The sequence below is a fragment of the Barbatula barbatula genome, assembly GCF_947034865.1.
Source record: "Barbatula barbatula genome assembly, chromosome: 5".
NCBI lineage: Eukaryota > Metazoa > Chordata > Actinopteri > Cypriniformes > Nemacheilidae > Barbatula > Barbatula barbatula.
In genome coordinates this window covers 7473609-7497515 of record NC_136769.1, presented here as the reverse complement: position 1 = coordinate 7497515, position 23907 = coordinate 7473609, and the positions used below count along the sequence as shown (strand labels likewise).

At 39.5% G+C, this 23907-nt stretch overlaps 1 protein-coding gene across 7 annotated transcripts; it reads left to right on the top strand.

The window, feature by feature from the left end:
- The first annotated feature begins 1266 nt into the window (after nucleotides 1-1266).
- On the top strand, nucleotides 1267-23907 carry hoxb3a (homeobox B3a). 7 transcript variants are annotated; one of them, XM_079456800.1, is made up of 4 exons: nucleotides 1267-1475; nucleotides 14913-14979; nucleotides 20483-21092; nucleotides 21738-23905. In XM_079456800.1, exons 3-4 carry the CDS (start codon nucleotides 20591-20593, stop codon nucleotides 22496-22498), a joined length of 1263 nt encoding a protein of 420 aa, XP_079312926.1. In that variant the 5' UTR covers nucleotides 1267-1475; nucleotides 14913-14979; nucleotides 20483-20590; the 3' UTR covers nucleotides 22499-23905. The 7 variants fall into 7 exon arrangements, with proteins under 7 accessions (XP_079312926.1, XP_079312930.1, XP_079312927.1 ...); XM_079456804.1 differs by lacking the exon at nucleotides 1267-1475 and adding an exon at nucleotides 6117-6183; XM_079456801.1 differs by lacking the exon at nucleotides 1267-1475 and adding an exon at nucleotides 9396-10223.

Below are 23907 nucleotides of genomic sequence, written 5' to 3'. Positions count from 1 at the left end.
TTAAAATGCACATTCTTTATTATTTGATACCATTGTCAATTTTGTGAAAAAACGAAATAAGTACATTTGACTTGGCATTACTTTCGTTAGGCTTGTAACACTCGCCTGTCCTGAAAATCACTGCATATCGGTCTTTTGATTTATATCGCTGCATTGCGAGTAATCCTGGTACATTACGCCTTGTAATCTTATTCTAAATCACAAAACCCTTGTTTTCTGTCTCACCTCTCCTTAATTTAACGGTGCACAAACCCGCTGTTCACCGACGCCGTGGATGCGCCTACAATATGGATCCTCGTTTGAAAAAAAGCAGAAGTTAAATAGTTTCTCGGCCCGTGGGCTTTTAATGCTTTAATGAGTGTAATTCTTGCACAACAGTTTCGCGAGTGTTTGCCAGCGCAAGCTGTGTGTTTTTTATATTACAAAGGAGCGGATCGGTGCCATAGCTCAAACCCTGACAACCAAATAGATAATCAAGAAGACAAATGGCTTCTTTTGGAAGGAGCAGCCCTTGTATTAATTTTCATTTTCTTTTCTCAGAGCAGGTATTGAAAATATAGAGCCGAAGAAAATAACATTCCGTTTGCTGGCGTTGAACTTTACACAAAAGTATGGCCTTAAATTGGCCTGCTACATTCCGTGGGACCAAGAAGATTTTCTATTACTTGCTAGTTGATATCAGAGGGGCCTTTTCGCCACACAGCTTGCTCGAGTCATTTGTCTGTTCGCTCCCTTCATTTATGAAATGCTCTCTGGATTTAACGTCAAACGGTTCCAAACGCAAAACTGCGAGTCAGTGATATGAAATCATATCAAGATAGTACTCGAATTAAAACAGATAAATGCATATAGTCAGCCGCAGTTTATTTAGAGTGAATATTAAGAAAGAAACGTAACAAGGCTAAATAAACTTTTTTTACACATGACCATTTGGTATCTTTTGTATTTGTGTTTCGAACCCTAATCTTAAAAATAAATGTGACATTCAGAGCATTTATCTCCCCTTGAAAGGCACTCTAAAACTAAATTTGCGTGTGGCATCTGTAGGCACCTTGGAATTCTATTATTGCTTGACTTATGTCTTAGAAAAAGAGCTCTGTGCAACGGTGGTTTGAATAGGAGTGAACAGATTTCTTTTGAGGGCCTCAAAAGTTCACCGCCATTATTTGCAGACACGGACCTTAAGAAAAATGTGAGAATTATACAGAAAAATCATTAATCACCGCTTCTCTTTAAACAAGTCTTTCTCCTATTGTCATTCGGCAGCACAACTGCTCGGACCTTCTGCTAGCAGGGGAGAGAGATCTTGAAGAGCCCTTGAAGACGTTCCCCCTCCCTCTTCTACCATCTTCTATTCACCAAGTCATGCCACAAGAAAACTTTTTTTTGGTGAGGGATGTCCCATGACGGAGAATCTTCTTGAAATGTTAACGCAAGTGAGAATGTTAGCAGGGCGAGTGATGGCAGCGTTTAAGGTACAGTACTTTTGTTTCATTTGGAGCAGTTTTATTGCTTCGAGTTTTATTGGTTTATGGCCTTGTTCTCGCAGTTGGGTAGCAGAGGTACATTTGTCGTGGTGTGCCACAGGATGGGTTTTATGGCTGCTTTGACAGAAGGCTGGCTTTTGGATGCCGGCTGTTGTGTGTTTGTGATTACTTCTTGACGTGTACATAAGTATAGTAACATGCTACCGCAGTAGCAACTCTAAGTAAATAATGTAATTGTTGGAGTTAAAGTGGCACGGTAGAGGGCAAGAGATACTAGATGTGTAGCAGGGTCTGTTGTCTGTTTGTAGGCGCCAGAACGCGCATGTGTGCGTCTTGCATCAACATTGTGAATATGCATGAGTTTCACGAGCCATACACGCATGTTAGCAATATCTGTATATTTCTAAAACATTTCCGCTGCAAATACGGCACACTTTTAACATACAAATACGACACACTTTAAGGATCATTTTGGCGTATTTATAGCTGTTTAAATGTTTTTATTTAGTTTTGTTTCCAAATCGTGTGTGTGTGTGCTTCTCACTTTAAAAGTTTTATTCAATCCAAGTGCTTGAGCGATGCACAGGTGCAAAACGCCCGGTCTCGAGAACAAATTATTTGATGCACTGTTGGTCAGACGTGAAAAGTACAGAAGAGAATGTCTCGAGAGCAACTATTTGCTTAAAACAAACGACTTGTGGCAAATTGTTTCAATTTCGTGTTGTGTGCTTAGATGAGCACGAATGCTCTGATATAGGCTCACCGCCATTTAACCCCTGTAAATCAATCTCTTGATTTAAAAAAGGCCAGTGGTTCTGGTTTACGGTTTTCGCCTCTCTCTGCGGACCTGTGTGGCATGAAGCGTAGCAAAAGAAAAAAAACGATAACAGTATAGGAGCCAATACTGAGGGAAGTTGAGGGATGACAGAAAAAAATCGATTCTAGGAGCAGGCAGGCAGAATGGCAGGAATGGGTTCAACTAGAGGACACGTTTTTCTGACCGATTAGGTCTGTTGCGAAGGTTCAGACTGACCCTTCTGAAACCCTTGACCCGCCGCGGACAGGACAGCGCTACGCGTTACATGGTCAACAAAGCCCTAGGGCGAGTTTGTCATAACAGCGGCCGGGGCACTGTAACCCGAGGGCACCATGCTATCTTTTTTCTCAGACAGTCTAGTAAACCATCGGGGCCCTTAAAACAACAGCAGTCGTGGCCTTGCAAAGACCCATTCTAAAACATCTCTCCCTTCTATTGGTTTGAAGCACTTGGGATAGACCGAGAAGTCATCACACGTGTAAAAACTTGCAGAATACACAGGAGATTATTTTACGATTTCCTTTATACGCATCCCAGTAGCTTTAGCACTGCTAGGGAGGCCAAGAGTGCCTTCCGCTCCAGAAATATGACGGCTATTTTGTGTGACAACGCCTCACATTGTATCACACAAGCCCCCTCCTTTTCTCTCTCTCTCCTTGTTCTGGTCTCCACTCCCTCCTCTAAACCTTTCAAGATTTGTTGGAAAGCTCAGCCGCTTGGCCTTGTATCGCACATGTGATGGTGTGGTGCCTGTTTTAGCTCACGCCGCTAATTGCGAAACAAATAGCCCTCGCGTATTGCTGAATTATTATTGTGAAAAGCCACGGAGCGCAGGTCAGCACCGCACAGTCACCGAGATATATGGTCCGCGCGCGCCAGCTTTATGGGCCTGGGCTGAGAGTCTTTGCATGTGTGTGTGTGTCTGTGTGTTTTTACAAGTACAGTTGTTCACATTGCCAGCAAAACGCCACCCCATCATTTTCTACTCCATGACTAGTCTGCGATTACATCAATATTACTGTAATATTGCTGAGTTCTATACACACGGCGCACTACAACTATTTGGCAAATATATTTATTTTCTTGTTTTAAAAATGCAGATCAACGTGTGCATTTATTTCCTTAACTCTCCGTATCTCCCCAACTGGGCCTTCTTCATTCGATATTAATATTTAACTAACTGAATGGTTGCTGAGATACAGATTCCATTATATACTGAGATAGCGAAGAGTAATGAGTGAGCTCACTTAGAAGGAATATTCTGGTTCTTTATTTCGTACTCTTGGCTTCTGATAACGTGACTTCTCATTTTAATAGGGAACTAACTGATCGCGCAGGCAGGGTGCAGCGATCACATATTATACATACTTAACAATAATGACTTTAACTGATACATACAATACAATACAATACAATACAATACAATACAATACAATACAATACAATACAATACAATACAATACAATACAATACAATACAATACAATACAATACAATACAATACAATACAATACAATACAATATTTGGCTTAGTCCTTAGTCTTTTTTCCCAGATATTTTAAAACGATTTAAAATCCGACTCATGGAAATGCACATGTTCACCTCAACAAGCAGCTGTGGTGTCTTCCTATTAAAGAATATACCTTTTTAAAGGCACTGAGCGCTCTTCAGCCTTTGACAGATTTACAGTCCCCAATAAAAGAGGGTATACCGAGCGCCGTAAATCAATCTCCGCCGCTCTGCATAAACCTAGCCTTTAGCCAAACCGTGCTGTTTACTTAAGCGTCTTTGAAGATCTGTTATTTTCATTGACTGTTTAAGAAATACATTCCATTACTACCAATAATAATCATAATAATCATAATAATAGTTGCTTTGTTACTCGGTGCTCCTGTTTGCGCATTGTTTTAATATTACACAATTAAAACGATAACAAATGTACTATGACGTTCTGCTCTGTAAAAAAATTGCATTAAAAAATATATTTTTCTAAAGGGTTTTATAAAAGCCTTTTTATTTGATATTTTAACATGGCCACGTATTGATGCGGATTTCAAATTAATTTCACAAAACGCACTTATGACTTTATAACCTTTATATAATGTTATTAATTATTTGTTTCTATTTTATTTATTATGTCGTTTTCGGTTGTATTACCAGTCGAACTTTTTATCGTAATTATAATCTAATGCCATGTTCTTTTAATTTAGCTTTGTTTTGAATAAACCATGATGCATATTTCACTTTTGTATAAAATTGCACATGCAACTGTTTTCTAGTCTGGAATCTCACAATTTCCTTTCAGTCTAACAAAAAAAGGAACAGAGCGCAGCATAAATGTTTTAAATCTTGATATAGGCAGCAGTGGTTTTGTTTCCGTTTGTGAAATATTGCTCAAATGTATAACGACGGTTTTATTGCATGCGAAAATAAAAATGCATGAATGAAATCAATTCGGATAGTGCAACCTATATGGACAACGGCCCGTCTTTATTGCGTTTGGCTTCTTTGAAAAATATATAATCTAATTAATACAGATAATAATTATCATACAGAGTTGTTGAATGCACTTTAAATCTGCATTTTATTCGTTCCTTTGAGCTATTTTGACTGCTAGAGAAAAGGTGGTGCAGACTCTTTGCTAGACTTCTTCTAAGCACACAGCAAGTGTGGCTATTGTTTGACCTTCAAAGTCTCTGTATTGCTCCGTTTCTTTTGACTCGGCCCCAGGTCTATTGTTTCCGTTTTGCTTCAGCGCTGTGAAGAAGGGTATCTTTGCCATTGTTGGTTAGGGCTCGCGGCAGGGTCTCCACACGAGTTTTTACCCTTTCTATGTTTCTTGTACCTTGTTTTAATTTGCACAGACTACGGGCTCAACGAATAAAATAACAACAATGACAGTAAATGCGTATCTTACATTTTTAGATAATCAGTCATCTGGGAAACTACGAATTTGCGAAGATACTCTCTGTATCGAAAATGTGTAAACGGACTTAATTTATATACAATTATGACAAAACCGCGTGGTTGTGGTTCTAATACGTTCGCAAAGAATCAGTGATGAAAATTGGTTATATGATATCAGTTGTAATGCCAGCAGTCATTCATCAGAGTGCTTGTTATCGCAAGACTTTCTTCATAGAGAGAGAGGGGATAAAGAATCTCTCTTATTTATCATTATTCAAATGCATATTCAAAATATTGCTACAATGAAATCGCAAGACTTTGAACTGAAACATCAATATAATACGCGAGACAAAAATTTGGCAAAGAGTGAAAAAATATCCATTCAATTTCAAATGTAGACAGTATATATTAAATATAAAAATGTAAAGGATTTAAGTAAACGTTTTAATAAGACGGTCTGATAATAACCACAACAGGAATCACAAAATAAATGCCCAATGTTTGAAGACATAAAACAATTTCTACCACTTGACTTATTCGTCTGCCCATTATGATTATTCAATGCATCACACCGTTTACCAGCCCACAAGCTTGTACCACAAAAAGTTTCTTAAACATATTCAATCGTTTTCTGTATATTATGTGGACTTTTATTGCACACATATAAAAGACAGAAGTGCATGTGTGTTGATGTGGAGAGTTGGGTCATAGTAATCCCAGGAGCGTGCAAGCCGTGGTGCCCCCATCCCCCTCCTGGTCACGTGATTCATTAAATAATTAATGCAGTGGTTGCAGAATAGATATGTATTCGTCAGGAATATCGCAGACATGGTCTCCTAGTGTCTGACGTGAAATTCAACTGTCCTTTTAAAAACAAGTCCTATAGCGGAGGGAAAAAAGCGCAGGCAGAGACCCTCGCGGAGGCTGCAATAAAACAAATTTGGACGAGGGAGCATCTCACCGTGTGAAGCTTGTGAGTATAGAGGAAACGGGGAACGCCACTTTGATCGCCGCCACCGTTCCTGGCTTGCCCGAGTCCTTGCATTTATTTGCTGTTTTGTGGTGTTGTGGTAAATATCGTCCAGAAATACTCATCCTCGCCATCCCTTGTCATCATGTGTGTGTCTCACAAACCCATTCCATCGTTTGAATTCTGCTGCCAAGAGGAGTGATGCGCCATGTCATTGCTCTACACCATACTCCATTCATATGAATGCATATATATATTTTGAAAAGCAGCGTGTTACTCTTCTTTCCTCTCCGTTCATCATAACCCATCTTTCTCCCTTCCTTTGCATGTCCCTCTCTCCCTCACTCTCCCTACCGTCTTTTCAGCTAGCTACTTCGCTTGATTTATAGTGATATGTGTGTCAGCGGCAACGGGGCTGCCTTTGTGTATTTGTGAGGGAGTTGTGTTGTTTATGGCCGTCTGTGCGATAAATCATTTCTCTTTGAAAATGATGGGCGAGAGACGATACGCGGGAATGAGGAACAAACTCAATGGATTACCGTTTAACTTGCCGGCTTTTTATTTTAAAACGGACGGTGAACCCCTCGCTTTTGCCATCTACACTCATCCTTAAGCCCCCCAAGTTGATTATAGCGAACGATTTACGACAATGGTTCAGCGACTAATACGAAGGCTAACTAGCTGCAGGTCTTGAGGTACTGAATATGCAATTACCAATTAAGGGGAGATTTGTTTAAATTTGGCAAAACGGGAACGCCTCGTAGCCTTGTAAATCTAATAAAAGTGTCCGCGCCCGCCAGGAAAATCATAGCTAGGGGTCTCGTACCTGGACTGCAGCTGTTTTTCTACATGGTGTAAAAAACCTAATTGGAGAATTTACTGTGCAGAAAAGCGCAGCTACATCATTTATTCTTATTGTTAACTGTACCATCGACAAAGTTTGATTGTCCTTTAACAAAACAATGGTCATGGAGTAACCATTCAGACACAAAGATTTCTTGATTTTAAGTTTTTTTAAATTTGCAAAAGACATAAATCGGACAATATCAGTTCATGGTTAAGACAAGACTTTCCAGTTTGGTTGGGTACATATGGCTTTTTTCATCATTGAATTGCTTTTTTATCAAAGTGATTGCAAAAGAGTGTGGAAAATTATAGTTTAAGAACCTGCCCCATTGGCTGTATGCTATTTGAAATGGATTCCCCCCGCCCGTTCGCGCAGGGGGAGGCTTGTCAAGTGAGCGGCATTACCTGTAGTAAATCTTGTTTATGACGTGTTAATGTTGTTTCTTAGAGATGATAATAATTGTCCAGTGCACATGCGCCGCTGAAGAAAACCACAAACAAAGAAGTTATTTTCTTCTCCTTTAAAAATAGATCTTTATTACATTCTTCACACACATATTAGAGCTCTGAAAAAATTATAATAAAAAACATTTTACGAGATAATCCTTAAAAAAACAATACAACTGGCATTGCAATGTAATAATAGCCTAATAATAATAATAATAATAATCAAATATGTAGTTCCAGGACCCAATGCCTTACAATTGCAATTGTTTCTCCACCTAGGTAGTATAAATCTTTGTGTAGGAAAATTAGAATAACTCTTTGGCTCCTATCAAATATTAATGGGCACACCCGCCTGGGCGAACACTTTCAAAATGTATAATTCCTGCAGCGCTCCTTGTTGCCGGGCGCTGTGTCAAAAACAATATCCGAGCTCATTTTGGAGGATGCGCAGGGGGCGAAGAAATGGGACATTTTTCTTGCAGGGACTTGCCAGCCGCGGATCTCATATCTGATTTCATGTGTTCAGTGACAGTCGAGGTTGAATAAATGATTCAAATGCCAGTCAGTTTGGATAGACATTAAGAGCCCCCATAACTTTCCAGGAAAGGGAGGAAAATATTTGGGTTGTGCTTATCGGTAGATAGGTAGGTTGGACTACTCCAAAGCCTTTATTGATAGAGATTAATTATTTTTTTGTAATCAAATACATATTCCTGTTTATCATCCTGTAACACCAATAATTGCTTTCAGACTTGCTCAACATCCAAGTTACAAGTAATACAAGCGTCCTTAAGCATAAAAGTCACAGATAAAAACACAATAATCAGAGTTAAACCACCTAGGGTACAAATAAAACAAGCAAGTGTCCTTAAGTACAAAAATAACAGAGAAACCACGTGGAGTCATGGAATTGATTAAAATAAACTTAAAGGGCCTATCTGTGCATTTTGTTTTTATAATTTAACTTGGGATATGGATATCCCTATGTATATGGCGGGGGAGTTAATGCTTGATAGATTTTTTTTGGTTTATCAGACAATAATCCAATAGTTCAAACATAGCCCCCATCCCTTAGGTTAGATGTCGGCCATATTTTCCTTTTATTGTTCGGAAAAATACTAAAATGGAGTAATGTATGAGCAAAGTTTTTTTTTAATTTAATTCTGTGAATTCCGTTCATTGAGGGCAAATAGTACTAAACGTATAGGAGAAAACATTAGCGCAATTTGAATCTGAACTTTAATATAAATAATTTAGGAAGCTCGCACAAATCTCCCATATTCTGTGGAAATGCATGGATTAAAATATGAAAGTAGCCAACGCTCCATAATCCACGTACCCTAAATTTATTAACATAACAAAGCCATGTTAGAAATTACACCAGTACGTAATTCTACATCGTTTCAGTGCGTTGACGAGATAAAATAGTGTTTCGGTCCCAAATTGAAGTTTTATGTTTTTTCAATTGGGTTCGTCATTTTATTAGGACAGTAACAGCCAATGTACGTACGATTTATTTTATGTAAGCTTAGGTGAGGTGTTTCCCCTGTCTAGTAATGCAGGAATAATTACCCATTTGGAAATAAATCAATATCAAACCTCTCGCTAATTCATAACGGTCTGCGCTGAGCAACGATTGAAAGCACATGAAAAATGACCAGTGAAACGCTATCCAGAGGCGACGCGGCGGATTTTCACCCATTTGAGAAGCATGGGGAACCGCGATAAGAGAATTCAGCCGGAAATGTCCAAACCAGCGTCTTTCTTTTTATGCAGTGGCTAAGAATAGCATGGATAAGATCATCACACTTTTTAATAGTTATAATTGAACGTTCAAGTGCGCGCGTGTTGCGTCTCTGCGTGGGCAGTGTACAACCCATCACACAAAAGCATTTAAGAACCAAAGCCAAGTGCAGTGCCTTAATGTTCACAGTTTAAGGCTAGCTATGCAGGCAACAGGCTTAGTGCAAAGCTATAGCAAAAACAATAGCGCTAGATATTGTAGCCAAACCCGTCGCGGGAAATACTGAGCTGGTTATTTTTTTAACTCGCAAACACAACACAATTTCTATATACTGGAATTTGCCATTATTCACAACTAATGAAAAAAGGACACAATAAACGTTTTGGATGTGGACAGGAAAGAGAACAATTATCGAAATGAAGTTGACCGTGGTCGCCCTTGCAGAAGCTTGCAGGTTGCAATAAGCATATGGCCCGTGTGCTGGCCCCGTAACCGTGCAGTTCCCTATTGGACAAACGAACCCTGTTGGCTTCTCCACCCAGTGTGTCCTGTCAGTCCACTGGTTCACCATAGTTCACCGTGTCAATCCACCCTGCTCCGCGCAAGCAGCGAAAGGCGGAAAGGCAGCTTGAGAGTAGAGGAGGAATCTTTCGCCTGTGCTGGTGACTGCTGCTTCTTAACACTCCACGACTCCGAGGTTCGGCTGCAGAAAAACGTTGTGCTCCGGAGAACCGTTTTGGACGCCGGAGTGTGGAGTATGCGCGCATTTGCACTTCCGTACGCGCTTGATCCACGAACAGATTATTGTTCTAGGTAGACTTTGAAATCGAAAAGGAAGATATAAGACGCTGTTCTCTCGTATCGAATCATAATACACATTTCTGCGTATATATACACATCTGAAAAAAATCCTTTCATGGCCGTATATCTGTTCCGTGGTTTTGGTTAATTCCAAAAACAAGGTCTCATCTTCGGCGCAGAGACGGGGAGGAATGCTGGATGTCAGGTAAGGTTTACAAGCTTCAACTGATGCCGCATGCCTGGACTCTTCCTTGTGTTCTTCTGCAGACAAGTCATTAATTATCCGTTGTGTGACCTAGAGTCATCTCTGGGTGTGCCCGAGTTCCAAAACTTTTTTGTGTCCAAACAATCGGAGACACTTTCCTTTAAATGTGCTAAATGTTGGTAAAACACTATTTTTATTTCATCGCCAAATATCTAACCACATATCGTGTGAAACGTTGCCATACTAGTTAGCCAAATTTCGCAAAACCTTTCCGAGACAAGTGTGGGAGGCCTAATAATGAATCTTGAAAGTTAGTTGAAAAGGAGTGTGAGACAGGAGATTTATGACCTGAAGAGGGAAATGCTTTTTCAACAGCTCTTAATTTCGACCTTTCCATGCTTTTTCTTTTCACCATTTGCGCCACAGGTATCCAAAACGTACACCACATTTCCAGTAATGGTTGTTGGTTTTCTTATTTAGTTGCGTGTGAAACAACCAGTGCCCCTGTAGCGAAGGTGTAAACATGCATTTGTCACCTTGTAGAGTTTTTATACATGACCAAAATGACCCTTAAAATTACCTTTTGTGTAAGGTGTTGTAGTCAGTTGATTACATTGTATTAAATCATATGTAAAAAAAATGTTACCCCATGAAGCACATTTTAGTTTCAATGACAGCATAATATGTTTTTAATTCATTATTTATTTATTTTATTAGTATTATATACAATGGTAGGCCCGAGATATCCAATATAGGAGAGGAGAAGGCTAATAATTCAAATGTATTCTGAATGTTGACGGCTGTATAGAAATGTAATGTCTCTTCTGAGATTTTTTACTCCCTGCGCGTTTAAATCTAAACTCTTTAAATTTAAAAATATTAATAATAAAATACAATACACTGTGTTGCCTTACTCGACACATCAGCTACAAAATCTCGAGTGGATGGGATTAAATATAGAGAAAACATGCCTAAACATTGCTGTAGTCACAAATACCGATCGTTTTATGTTGAGGGAATTTACAATTTCGCTTCATTTTCGAACTTTATTGTTTTTTGTCAATTATATGGTAACCATTGACATCTGTCATTAAAAATGTAGAATGATGAATAAATATATAGAAAGATTACAACCATACTATCAAGCAAAGGATCTAACACACACATGTTCGGAAATCAGGCAAAAATACTTCTTAAGACTTTTTTGTGTTTCTTAGGATTTAGAAAAACCAACCACTTATTCGGTCAATGCGCTATGACATAAAAATCTCTTAAGTATTACTTTTGCCTTTGTTCTTGCCTTTAGCCCAGATAAAAGCGAACTGTAAACAGCGGTTTCCGTGAACAAGCGTACAGGTAGAAATAATTCCTCAAAACTCAAAGTGGCTTTAATTTAATTGATTTTATCATAAATCACTGACAGTGCAGAGAAAGCATCAGAAAGAAAGAGAACAATTTAAGTACAATGCGGATTGTCAACTACGTCAAAAGATATCAATATATACCTTGAATTTACAATGTTTGCCTCGTATCAAATTTTATGTCAAATGTGTGTGCTACAAAACGCGTGGGTTTAGAAATCTTACTTAAACCCATGCTTAAACTGGCAAATGCTACACAATCTCTCAGAGACAGACCTGGTTGCTATTACTCTAAGTTAAAATCAGATTCAACTGCCTCTAACAGGATGCAGTTGAATGTTCCTTGCTCATTTGTCAGATTCATGAGGTTGGCAGTTTTGAGGACCCTGGGGGCACAGGCCTTGGTTGACCCAAAGACCCTGACTCTTCCTCAGTCAGTGTCTTCATTCAGAAAAAGTTAAACATTATCCACCCTATGCACAGAGTGTCCTTAAAAATTAACTTTGTGTTCGAATAGCTGAAGGTTTCACTTAGAATAAAAGATCATTTGCATGTGCACTATTTGAGCCCTTCGCGGTATTTCAGAATTTCTGGCGTCGTAGTTTCGTTAAGTTAGCCTTACTAATAAGTCCACTTTGGCAATATTTTGACAAGATTTATCTGATCACCTCAATCAAGCGAAAAAGTGCTAATAAAAATTTATAGATCACTTGGAGTGGCGTCAACGGGGATTTAAATAAATATTTCAATAATTAAATACATCAATAATTAACATGTTAGGCATGTTCTTGGACTATTGTTGTGAGCATCATGCACAGGTCACAGAAGGAGACATTTGCACTGCAGAAATCTTTAGTTGAGGCTATGTGCGTGGGTGTCAAAAACCAAGCCCCCTGTCCATTTACTCTGCCCGAGAGAGTAGAAAAGATTGGCCACAGAAGGCCTAGCGTGTCCAGCGGCCTCACACTGAAGTTTGTGGTGTTGAAAGTTGTATGTCATCCGCCAGCATGCAAGAGAAAAGAAGACATATCTAGCCGCTCCCAGTTTAAAACAGCCTCCTCTCTCGGCATTTGGGTATGCTAAGCGTTCAAGCTCATTTCATTTCAAAGCTTTGGAATCCAACGAACGGACCTGATGAAAGCACACCATTTCTGTGATATGGATGCGATATAAATCTTTCTCCCGGGCGACACACGAAAAATGGGGCAGAAGGCATTAATAACAATTAATTGTGGATTATAAACGCGCTGTTTTGGTGGATTTATTCGACAACGAGAAGACTCGTTTCATTTTGAAAATATTTGACGTATGCATGTCAAGTGAACGAAGGACACAGGGCATCGTTTTGCATTTGGAGACAGGGCCTGGTATCGCCCAGTCACAAACTTGCCTGATCACAACCGTCTGGTAATTGCACAACAAATGGGATGTGGTCAGCTTTGCGCTGACTTCCAGAAGGTGCCATACCGGCTTTTTGGGAGACTGTGAACGAAAAGGACGAGAGAGTAATACATAAATATAAGACATTACAAGGGGATTCCAAACTACTTCTCATTAATCATTAATCTGGTGAGTTATCGCACCTCCACGGAAAGGTCAAACAGCAAAGCCAGTGCCAATCTGTCAAAGCCACACAGCGTGCGTTTTAGTATCGCGTGTTTTTATGTTTATATTTACGTGTTGCATGAAAGTTGCATGACTGACTGATTAGAGTTTTTATCAGTTGAATTGTTTTCCAAATGCCATAAGACCATATAGCGGTGAGGTGATGCAATATCGGCGAGTGAGAGGGAGGGAGGGCGGAGGAAAACATGATAGAAATGTTACCGTCTTCTACGTGAGCAGACCTGAGCGTAAATGTGTCCGCGGTATGTTGTATGCAGTTTGAGTAACTGTTCAAATTGCCAGTATAACAAAGCGAACACTTTCTTTATGCCCGTGCATCCACTTGATATGGATTTATATAAATGATGCAGGAGTCCTTTGTTGCAAAGCCTGCAGTAACGAACGCACGTGAATGAGATTGTTGTTGTTGTTGACTCATTCATTAACAATATCAGTAAGGACGCTTTTCGTGCACTAGAAGAGATAACCTGGTTGTGGTTCGGCAAAGTCGTTGCTCTCTGGTTGCTTTCTCTCCCGTTTTCCTCACTAAAATTGGCTCATCAGCTCTTCTGGCTGGGAGCTGCCTCCTCCCTTTGTTCTGAGAGCAGCAGCGTTCCTGCTTGCTGGGGCACGAGCACCCTTCACTTTATAGGTAACTTTAGGTTAGTCCAGCAAGGCTGCGGGTCGCTGGCGTGTTACCGGGGACTAAAATCAACCCAAAACTACTCGGACAGCGGTTAAAACAGGCCCGGGTGCTGGGAATGGAATCGAGCCAACGGCTTGCGTAAGTGCGGGGATGCAATAAATAACTTTATAGCGCTGTAGGCCGCAGAGTCGGGGAGGTCGGGGAATCCTCGTTTTGATTTATGTGTTTGGGGTAGCTGTCACGAGCCGGCGAACGAAACCGTCCAACGTTTTTATTCCACTTTTAATAAGCGCTGCTATGCAGACCAGCAAGGCCGTTTCATTTCATTTCTGTTCAGGCCATCGCCTACTGTATATATCCATTTTCGGTCCTCCAGGGCTTCTGTTTGGATTAAGGGCTGTGTTTATAACAAGTTTTATCAAGCGGATTTTAAACTAGAATGGTGGGGCTTTTGGATTATGGATTCTCAGTGGTTCTCGCATGTTATATTTTGTCATCTTAAATGTGTTTTTTGTTATTTGTTTATCATGGTTGTATAATGCATAATGTTTTATTAATATTATTAACACAGTTATATTCATTGTTACTTGGATTATTATACAGCTTGTCACTGGGACTGTTATATCATAGTATTACAGAAATATAATTTAGGCCATTAAACACGAAACAAATTACTGACAAAAAGGTAATTGTTCATTTTTCTTTTTTCCTGATATTTCACAGCAGTAAAGGCGCATTAAGTTGTTTAAAAAATATGTTTTTATTTTCGAAGTATTCTTACTCCTGCCAGTATTGGCAAAAAGGCCAAAGGTTGTCTTCTAAATTATTAGAAATATCATGCTTAATTCAATACATGTTGAAAATCAATAGAAGTGAATGACTTTGGGATAGAACCTAAATATTTTCGTTGGCCTCAAATTTCACTCTGTATTCCCGAACATAACTTAAGGTTAACATGCCGGTCAACAGTGGTCAACCATCAAATTAACTCAATTTTTCTACATGAGGTGGGATGCTCTCTATTGGATTTTTGGCTGCCGCGTTTTGATTGTATCTTCCCTGTCTCTCTTTTTACAGTTCCTTCTCTCTATCAAGAAGCTGTATCCTTGCATAAAATCTAGAAGTGATAAAGGACAATATCTCGGTAAGTGATCCAATCTATTTTTTAAACTGTAGCATGTGACAGTGATTTATACCCTCTGGTAAAGCGCTTAAGAAAGAGGCTGCATTTTTTATTGTTTCGATTTTTACATTGATATTATGATGAAATCTGTTTCATATTTTACTAATTCGTAAAGCAAATTTGCATGCTTTATGGAAATTTGCGATTACAAAGAAAAAGGCTGCCTTCTTTATACAAAACAGCAACATTTTAGTTGCAATAGCTTGATATTCAGATGTATGTTTGAGTGCATTTAATGAACCCTAGTTTGATGGCAATTATGCTGATGCATATTGGGGGAATAATTTCAATAAATTCTACAGGCCTCTGTGCTATGACGACCATTAATTGATGTAAATTGCTTGAATATTGTATTCATGTTAGTTTTTAAACCTGTAAAAGGAATAATTACACAAAAAAAAATATGTTCTTATTTGATTCTAAATCAAAGATAAAATGTCTTTACAAAAATATTTACTTTGAATACACATTATGTGAAACATTTTTGCAAGGTCTCTGAGAAATCGTTTAACACTTCAAATAGCAGCAAATGGTGACTTGCTATTCAAAGTTATTCCAACGCTAGAATAACACTTACGTTGTTTAGATGTTTATTTACTCTTTTCTTCCATGTACATAAACATTGTAACAACAACAGTAACAACAGTTCATGAATTGCTGTGCCAAAAGGCTACTGGAGCTATTTGTTGTTGTCAAATTTGTTGGAATATATTGAATTTAGGCGTAGTAATTCATTCAAAACTGGCATATCTGCATTCATCCAATTATTACTCTTTAATTCTAAAAATTAAGACCAAACATTTTCTTCATTTTGAGATACATATTCAATATGTTTTTTATATACAAGTCTTAATACTTTTCTATTTAACAAAAATATAACTGAGTATATCTTAATTCCTTTTTAACAGAATCGGTGATTCTGATTTCAAAATGATTTCTTTCCAAGAATCCGCTTGTGACCAAATGTCCAGTATTTTCCTTGTTTCGCGAGACATCCGTGGAAAAATACATCGAATCTGTGGTTGCCCTTTTCTGTATTCCACAAGGGGGAAGAAAGAAATTTAACATCCATCACCGGGCAGCTCAACGTGTCTTCGTTTTTATGAAAATTACCAAATACGATTTCCAGTCCATGAAAACAGCATGTAAATCCGAACTGTAAATTTCAACCCACTGTCACAATCTTAAATAAAGAAATAGTTGTGTTAATGTTTGTGGCAAAATAGAAGAGCAGATTTTTGCATTTCGTTGCTTCAGCCCACGTATTAGTTAATTAGTACCCCTTTAAGTGTCTCCCCATTGGATCCTTTTCGCAAAGGTTGCAAAATAAAGAACAATACCGTTTAGTAAAAAGTTGCAGACACCTACATTTTTGCCTTGTGCCTTCCTCCCACACCGTTGGTGATGCTCTCTATTCAAGCACCTAGAAGAAATGCATCTTTTTAAAGTTGCCTGTTTACAGCTGCCTGTGTATTGTGGAAGTCATAAATCTTACGTAGCCATAAACGACGGGGGTAGTGTCCTGAATAATAAAAATTGAGAGAGAGAGAGAGAGTAAGAGAGAGGGAGACTCGGAGTTTTGGCTTATGGAGAAAACGACCATTTCGATTTTCCCATTTTGGTCTCCCAGTTTCCTTCTCGCGTTTTTCTTTCTTTGCGTTTTTTCTTCTCTCCCTCATCCTTAAAGGATATGTAGAACTTTTTCGTCGTCTCCCTACCTGACAAAATCCCTTTAATCGCCTACAGTAAAACACAGGAAACTCGTGTATTTTTAACTTCCACTCGCAGTCCTAGATACTCGGAGGATTTGTGTGACCCACACTCGACTGAGAAGCTAAATAAAAAATATATTTCCTTTTTCCTTCTCGTTGATTTGTTTACACACCCCTCCCTCAGATTTCCAAGTCCGCTTGTTGTCTGTTCTTTTGTTCCTTCACCCCCACCTTATTGGTTTATATATTTTTCGCATAAGTTATCATAATAGTTGGGTGTGTTGGCAGGGATGTGATGAAATATTAACAATACAGATAGAATGTTGTTTCTGCCTCAAGCTAGAAGCAAGGCGGCACTGAGAACGTACTTCCTGGTAATTTAATATACACCGGTAGAGTAAGAGAGGGCAGAGAAAAATGGGTCTGCTCTACTACAGTTTCCTTCCAAATGTTACCAGAGCTTAATACTTAAACCACACAAGTGAATAGGATTTGGACAAACGCAAATCATTTTCTGTTATAGACCCCTATCTTGTCTTGAGCGCCTGCAATTAGCATAAATTTTCACTGGTGACGCTGTTTGATGGGGATTAACGCTTGCGCCTCTCACATCCAGCCAGCCCCGTTATTTCCAATAGCTGGAAAGGCCTGGTGTTGACTAAACAATAACCCAGCCAGCAGGGGCAAATTATAGCCTACAAACACACCCCGGGCCCCGACATGAGACGAGGAGATGTTACGGAGAGTCGGGAGCTCACCTCGGATTATGATGTTCAAATTTGCGCCATAAGGAAGAGGCGAGTGGAGATTGAAGGCGAAATCTGAGGCCATTGTTATCTGCGAGCAGGGCGTACCAGTCGACAGGGCTGCCAGGAGCAGCGCTGCCTGTCCATTTGCAGCCCCCCTCGCATACCTCAGATCTTTCATGCTAGACCGTCTCCCCCTTTCGCGAGCCGAGGGAAATCGTCCAGCAGCGCCCGCACTCTGGCGCGGGGCAGCCGTGCTCGAGATACCCGGCGTTCGATGCGCGCTGTTTGGCTGGAATATCGAAACCGGTATGAGCTTTGGATTTTTTTTATCGATTGCACCGTGGCCGAATGTGGAAAATATGATGCCTGCCCGTGCGTCTTTCGTCAAAAGCTAAGGTAAGCTGGTTTGAAATAGGCTATCAGTTTGTGAATGGCGGTATGTGTGTCCTAGTGATTTATGACCGTATGACTCCAAACGCGGTTCAAGAAGAGTTCACAACGCTTTAAGCGTCCGTCGATGCTGGGGCTTTCTTTTTCATCCTCTAAATAATTGCACGAAAATTATTATTATATTAGTTAATTTTTTGTCTTTGTTAGATAAAAAGGAAATAATTTGGGGGTGTTTGTACCCATTTGCTTTGATAGGAAAGTACGCGTTTATTCTCGAGACTAAAGTGGTTGTTTTTAAGCGAGTAAAATTGAGTGGTTTAACGTCAATACAAAATATATATTCAAATGATTTTAACGATTTCGGCAAATTATTTCGATAGTGTTTTTATTTGATATTCAATTTGCACGTTCAAGGCCTATTCCTTCCTAATGGAAAGACTGAGCAAACCCGTGATGGTGTATCTAAATACTTGCTTCCTTGTATTCGTTAGATGTTTGTTGTTATTTGGGTAGATTTTAAAGAAATACCAGTTAAATTATTTTTAATAGCTAAGGGGCGCCCAAGCAATGTTCTGTATGTTGATTTTGTTGACGTTTGGGTTGGCCCCTCTCCTACTACGTCCGCTCTCGACGTAATTGTGTTAGGGTTTGATCTGAAGAAAAGTTGGTTATTGTGTTACCGTAACAAGAGGGCCAAGACATTACGTGTTCCATTTAATGGAACTGCGATATGATTTCATATCTATTATGCCCGTTTTTATATCCCCCTCTTCCTCTCCCCTTTCTCTCCACTGAACAATTCCTTAGAGTAAATGATTAGGATTCCGGCCGTCCTCTTCGAAGATAAATGACCGACATTTGTGACGTGTTGAGAGTTGATGTCCAAAAGCTGTAGCATTCAATTCACGCTTTGTGTAACAGAAACACAAACCTATCCCTTAGTGTTTACAGATTTATTTCTAGATAATAGAATATTAATCCTACCACTTGGGATATTTTCCATTTTGCCAGGAAATGTGATGGAATCAGTAACTTCCTTTATGTTTTCGAGAAAGACAAATTCAGTGACTACTACAGTCACAAACATATTCAAGATACATATTCACGAGCAATAATGCATTTCAGATAATGATAACATATGCTCCAATTTTTTTATTTGGAACCGTTTCTACGAGCTCCTTTTTCCTTTGTGTTATTAATGAATTATTTTTTGCTTTGTAATTTTTTACAAAATATTATTTTAGGATGCGTAATTTAGTTAGATTTTAAAGAATCATCATTTGCTGTTTTATGTATCACTTTATTTTTACGATAAAACCTAAATATAATATAAACTATTTGTTATTATTTCATTAACGTTGATAAAATATTTTCTTCTCATTGGTGACAATAGCAAAAGACACATTGTAAGTGAAAATCTAAACTAGGCCTTCGTTGTTATAATCTGGTCACATAGTTTTTTTTCTTAAACAGCATGAAATACAACATACAATAAGTATGTTTTGAATTGTAGTATAAATTGTGATTATTATACATTTAAACTTCCCAGGCCATAAATTTGTATCGAGTGGATGCGAAAGACGACAAAACTAACCCACCTAAAACATCTTACGCAATATTTTGGCTTCTCCCTTCTTTTTAATAACATTTACTACCCAGGCGATTGAGTAGGAATAAATGCCAGGTGCATGTAAGCGTTTGAGTGATCGTTTTCACCCGGTCCTCTCAGCAACCCCAGCGCCAAGCTGCGTGGTCGAGCTTTTTATAGAGCTGGATCTGTCTATTTCGGTCTAACGACTATTATGAATAACACCAACCTAAGCTTCCCGGACCCCCTTATATTCCGCGTTCATAGAGGCCAACAACAAAGTTCAAAGAACACTGCCGGTTTTGCAGGTTTTTAATGTTTCCCAAATACGTTTGTTTGTAACTGGAGAGAACCATTAACAGACGGCTTTTGTGTCGAAGCCAAATACACATATGTCAGCAGAGCTGCAGTATTCATGTTTCTTTTTGAAAAAACATTATGGCCAAGCTATACATTTTTTACCAATCTCACCAGAGCATTTGTTCCATTCCGTTGTATATTATATTATTTGCACATGAAGCTATAGCTATTTTTTTATTTAATAAATATAAAAGAATTCCACAATATGATTATGGGTCCTACTGTAAACATTTACTTAAAACATATGTTGGCCAATGTTTTGTAATATCTTTATTATTATTTATATTATTGTTTAACTTTTTTTTATTTAATTGCTTGTTACTAGAACGAATTCAATGACAATGACAAATCAGAAAAACACACACACACATGCACACACTTTAATAGCATTAATATCATGTATTGTACATCACATATATTGTATATTATTTACACACACAAATGTATATAACAATATGTGTTCAGATGTAGCTTGTAAGTGCTGAGCTGTAAGTGTGGTTTGTTATGATGTGCAAAGGAGAGAAACTAAGGGCGGGGGGGGAGATGGAGAGAGCATCTGCAGGCTGTGTTGTGGGAACATGCTATTCATGTCATGGCGTCTTTCAGTGCAGTAAGATGGATTTACCTCGCACCCCTCTTATTATGTGCCTCTTATAACCTTTCAGGTCAGCTTCCAAGAGGCCATTGGAAAGAGACCGTCACGTGACATCTAGTGCCAATGTTCTTCCAGAAGGTCGTCAGGACCCTGGTAGCCAGTAACTCGACTTTTGGAAATGCAGAAAACGACCTACTACGACAACTCGACACTTTTCGGAGGTTACTCGTACCAGGGGGCAAACGGTTTTGGCTATGATGCCCCGGCTGCAGCCTTCCAGAACTCAGTGCATCTTGAAGGTGACTACCAAAGGTCTGCGTGCTCCCTGCAGTCGGTCGGCACCAGCGCACCCCCCCAGCCTCAGCATGCCAAGACGAAAGAGCTCAATGGCAGCTGCATGCGGCCCAGTCTGCCACCTGAACACCACCCCCCCCCACAAGTGTCCCCTCCTCAGAACCCTGTAAATGTTGCTGCCTCCAATGCCACCCAGCAGCCAGGTGGTAGCAGTGGTAGTGGAGGTGGTGGGGGGGCTGGCAGTGGGGGAACGGCCAAATCGTCATCCAAATCATCCTCTTTGGCCCCAAACCCAACGCTCACCAAGCAGATCTTTCCCTGGATGAAGGAGTCACGTCAGAATACCAAGCAAAAAAACAGCTCCCCCAGTGCGAGTTCAGCTAACGGTGTGTTTACCAAACCCCATTATCCTTCTCTTCTCTTCTCTTCTCTTCTCTTCTCTTCTCTTCTCTTCTCTTCTCTTCTCTTCTCTTCTCTTCTCTTCTCTTCTCTTCTCTTCTCTTCTCTTCTCTTCTCTTCTCTTCTCTTCTCTAAGAGGTGATATGCTGGTGATTTTCAGTACATTCTTTCTACAGAAGTCTTAAAATAGTATAGAATTAGACACTATTTTTATCGTATTTTATCCATTAAAGAGACAGAAAAGCTATACACCGATTATAGTTTAGATTTAGAGCGAGAATATGCACAGAATCACCTTTCACACATGGTTATTGTGTCCAGATAACAGAACAGGCTTCTGAATTTGTATTAAATCTTTTTTATCCACCTTATAAACCGTTCAAAGAAAACTCATGTAGCAAACACACGGTTGCCTAGTGCACAGTGTGAATCTGGCCCTGGGCTTTAGTCATAATGTGATTTACATACACAAGGTCAATGTTAGGGCATGTGTCTCTTAATAAATGCCGAAGTTATGAAGTGTTGACAACCAATATCAGGGGGATAAGTTTTTCATGGTTGGCTTTATTAGTGGGAACGATGCATTCAATTTCCGTGTGGAGTAATTATGTTTTATTTCATTCGCACCCCAGCGGAGAGCAGCGGTGGTGAGAAAAGCCCTCCGGGTTCTGCAGCTTCCAAAAGAGCACGCACCGCTTACACCAGCGCACAGCTGGTGGAGCTAGAGAAGGAGTTTCACTTCAACAGATACCTGTGCCGGCCACGGCGCGTGGAAATGGCCAATCTACTGAACCTCAGCGAAAGGCAGATTAAGATTTGGTTTCAGAACAGGCGGATGAAGTACAAGAAAGATCAGAAGTTAAAAGGCATGGGGTCATCCTCAGGTGGACCATCACCCACAGGAAGTCCACCCCTCCCAATGCAGTCTTCAGCCGGTTTTATGAACTCGATGCACTCAATGGGAAGTTATGACGCTCCCTCCCCTCCATCTTTCAACAAACCCCATCAAAATGCATACGCCATGTCAACAGCCTATCAGAACCCAATGAAAGGTTGCCCGCCACAACAAAAGTACGGAAACACCGCTCCGGATTACGACCCACACGGGCTACAGGGTAACAGTGGCACCTATGGGACACCAAACATGCAGGGTAGCCCCGTGTATGTGGGAGGCAGCTATGTCGACACCATGCCTGCCACTGGGCCTTCTATGTACGGCCTCAATCACCTACCGCACCACCAGACGGCTAGCATGGACTACAATGGTGCTACACAGATGTCGGCTAACCAGCACCATGGACCGTGTGACCCACATCCAACATACACGGATCTGTCTGCGCACCATCCTTCTCAGGGTAGAATCCAAGAAGCACCCAAGTTGACTCATCTGTAGCAGGTTTGGACAAAAAAGAAAAAAATGGAAGATAAACAAAACAGACTAACCCATGGGACGATGCAATGGGGTTGAAAAATATGATCCAGTGGTTTCTTGCCATGACTAGAACATCAGTTTGTGTCAATGTTGTCCTTCCATTCATGTGTGAACATGCCATTTTTCCATGAATTTCATATCCATAAGTCTAAATGCCCCTTTAAAGTGAAAACTTTCATAAACAGTGTGTATAAATGGCTAGTTTATGCCAAGGAATAGATTGTCTAGCTGTGAGACCTCATTACATCATCGTAAACGTTTGTGTACTTCCGCATTATCGCTGCATTCCTTACACTTTGGAGGGCGGCACGGTATAGCCTACATTTTAACTGGTGCAAGAAAACCACTGGATTGTTTTTCGTCCACTACCCTTATTTCACATACCTCTTCTTTTTTAAATTTCTCACTAACGGTCAATTTATTATTCACTTGTTCCCAAAACAACAGCAAACTGCACATTGTTTTTGATCAAGAAGTTCATCCCTTTATCTATTTTAAAGGGTAGAAGTCAATTTTATACTATGCTACCTATCCCTCTTAATGAGAAGTAAATAGAAATTTGTTATGACTTTGACACAGGGTAAAAAAAGTTGAGAGAGTTGAGAATTCTAGTAAATTAAAGCTCATCCCCTTGTTCTCAGCTCACTATCCCCTCCCTCTTTTCCCCTCCCTTTCCCCATAGTTCTTCCCCAGTTCTCTTTCTTTCCCAATCTTGGGTTCGCCTACATTAGTCTAAACTAATAAGAAAGGCCCACAAGTCTTGACTTAGAAAAACTAGGAAACAGGGTATATTTGAACAAAAATGCATGTCCGGGAAACCAAGCTAAGGCGTAGACGTCTCTGTTTACGCCTAATACGCTCTTGTCTGGGCATCATTGTTGCACTTAGAGTTTACATTTAATGGGTGAGGAAGAAAAGTAAATCTTATTTTGAATTGAAGGGCCTTCAATCAGTGTCTTTCGCTAAGTGTGTTCAAGTGAACATTCATAAATATATATTTATTTGTTATAGCCAGTTTAAATACTTTCTTTTTTCTATTATTTATCCCCATGTATTTATATCGATAAAATGTACTTTTTTAGTATCTACCTGTTATAAAAAGCCGTTGTGTTCTTGTCATTGTAACAAGTTAATTTTTAGTTATTGTATTTTAGCGATATGTAGGTTTATGTTACCCTTGTATAAATAATGTCTTGACATGTACAGGGGGCGCATGAGCGGAATCACACCGCTCCTGCGTAGTCGAGAATTAGACGGAATATAGCAAAACATTTTAAGACCTTCATTTGTCCTTTGTAACTACTTTTATTTCCTTGTTGAGAGTTGGTTGTTGAACGATTCTTTAATAAAAATGTTATGTTATTCATTTC

Coding starts and splice junctions, on each gene's coding strand:
- hoxb3a (XM_079456802.1), top strand. CDS start 20,591: ATGCAGAAAACGACCTACTACGACAACTCGACACTTTTCGGAGGTTAC. Junction 21,093..21,737: donor CAGTGCGAGTTCAGCTAACG/GTGTGTTTACCA, acceptor TTCGCACCCCAG/CGGAGAGCAGCGGTGGTGAG.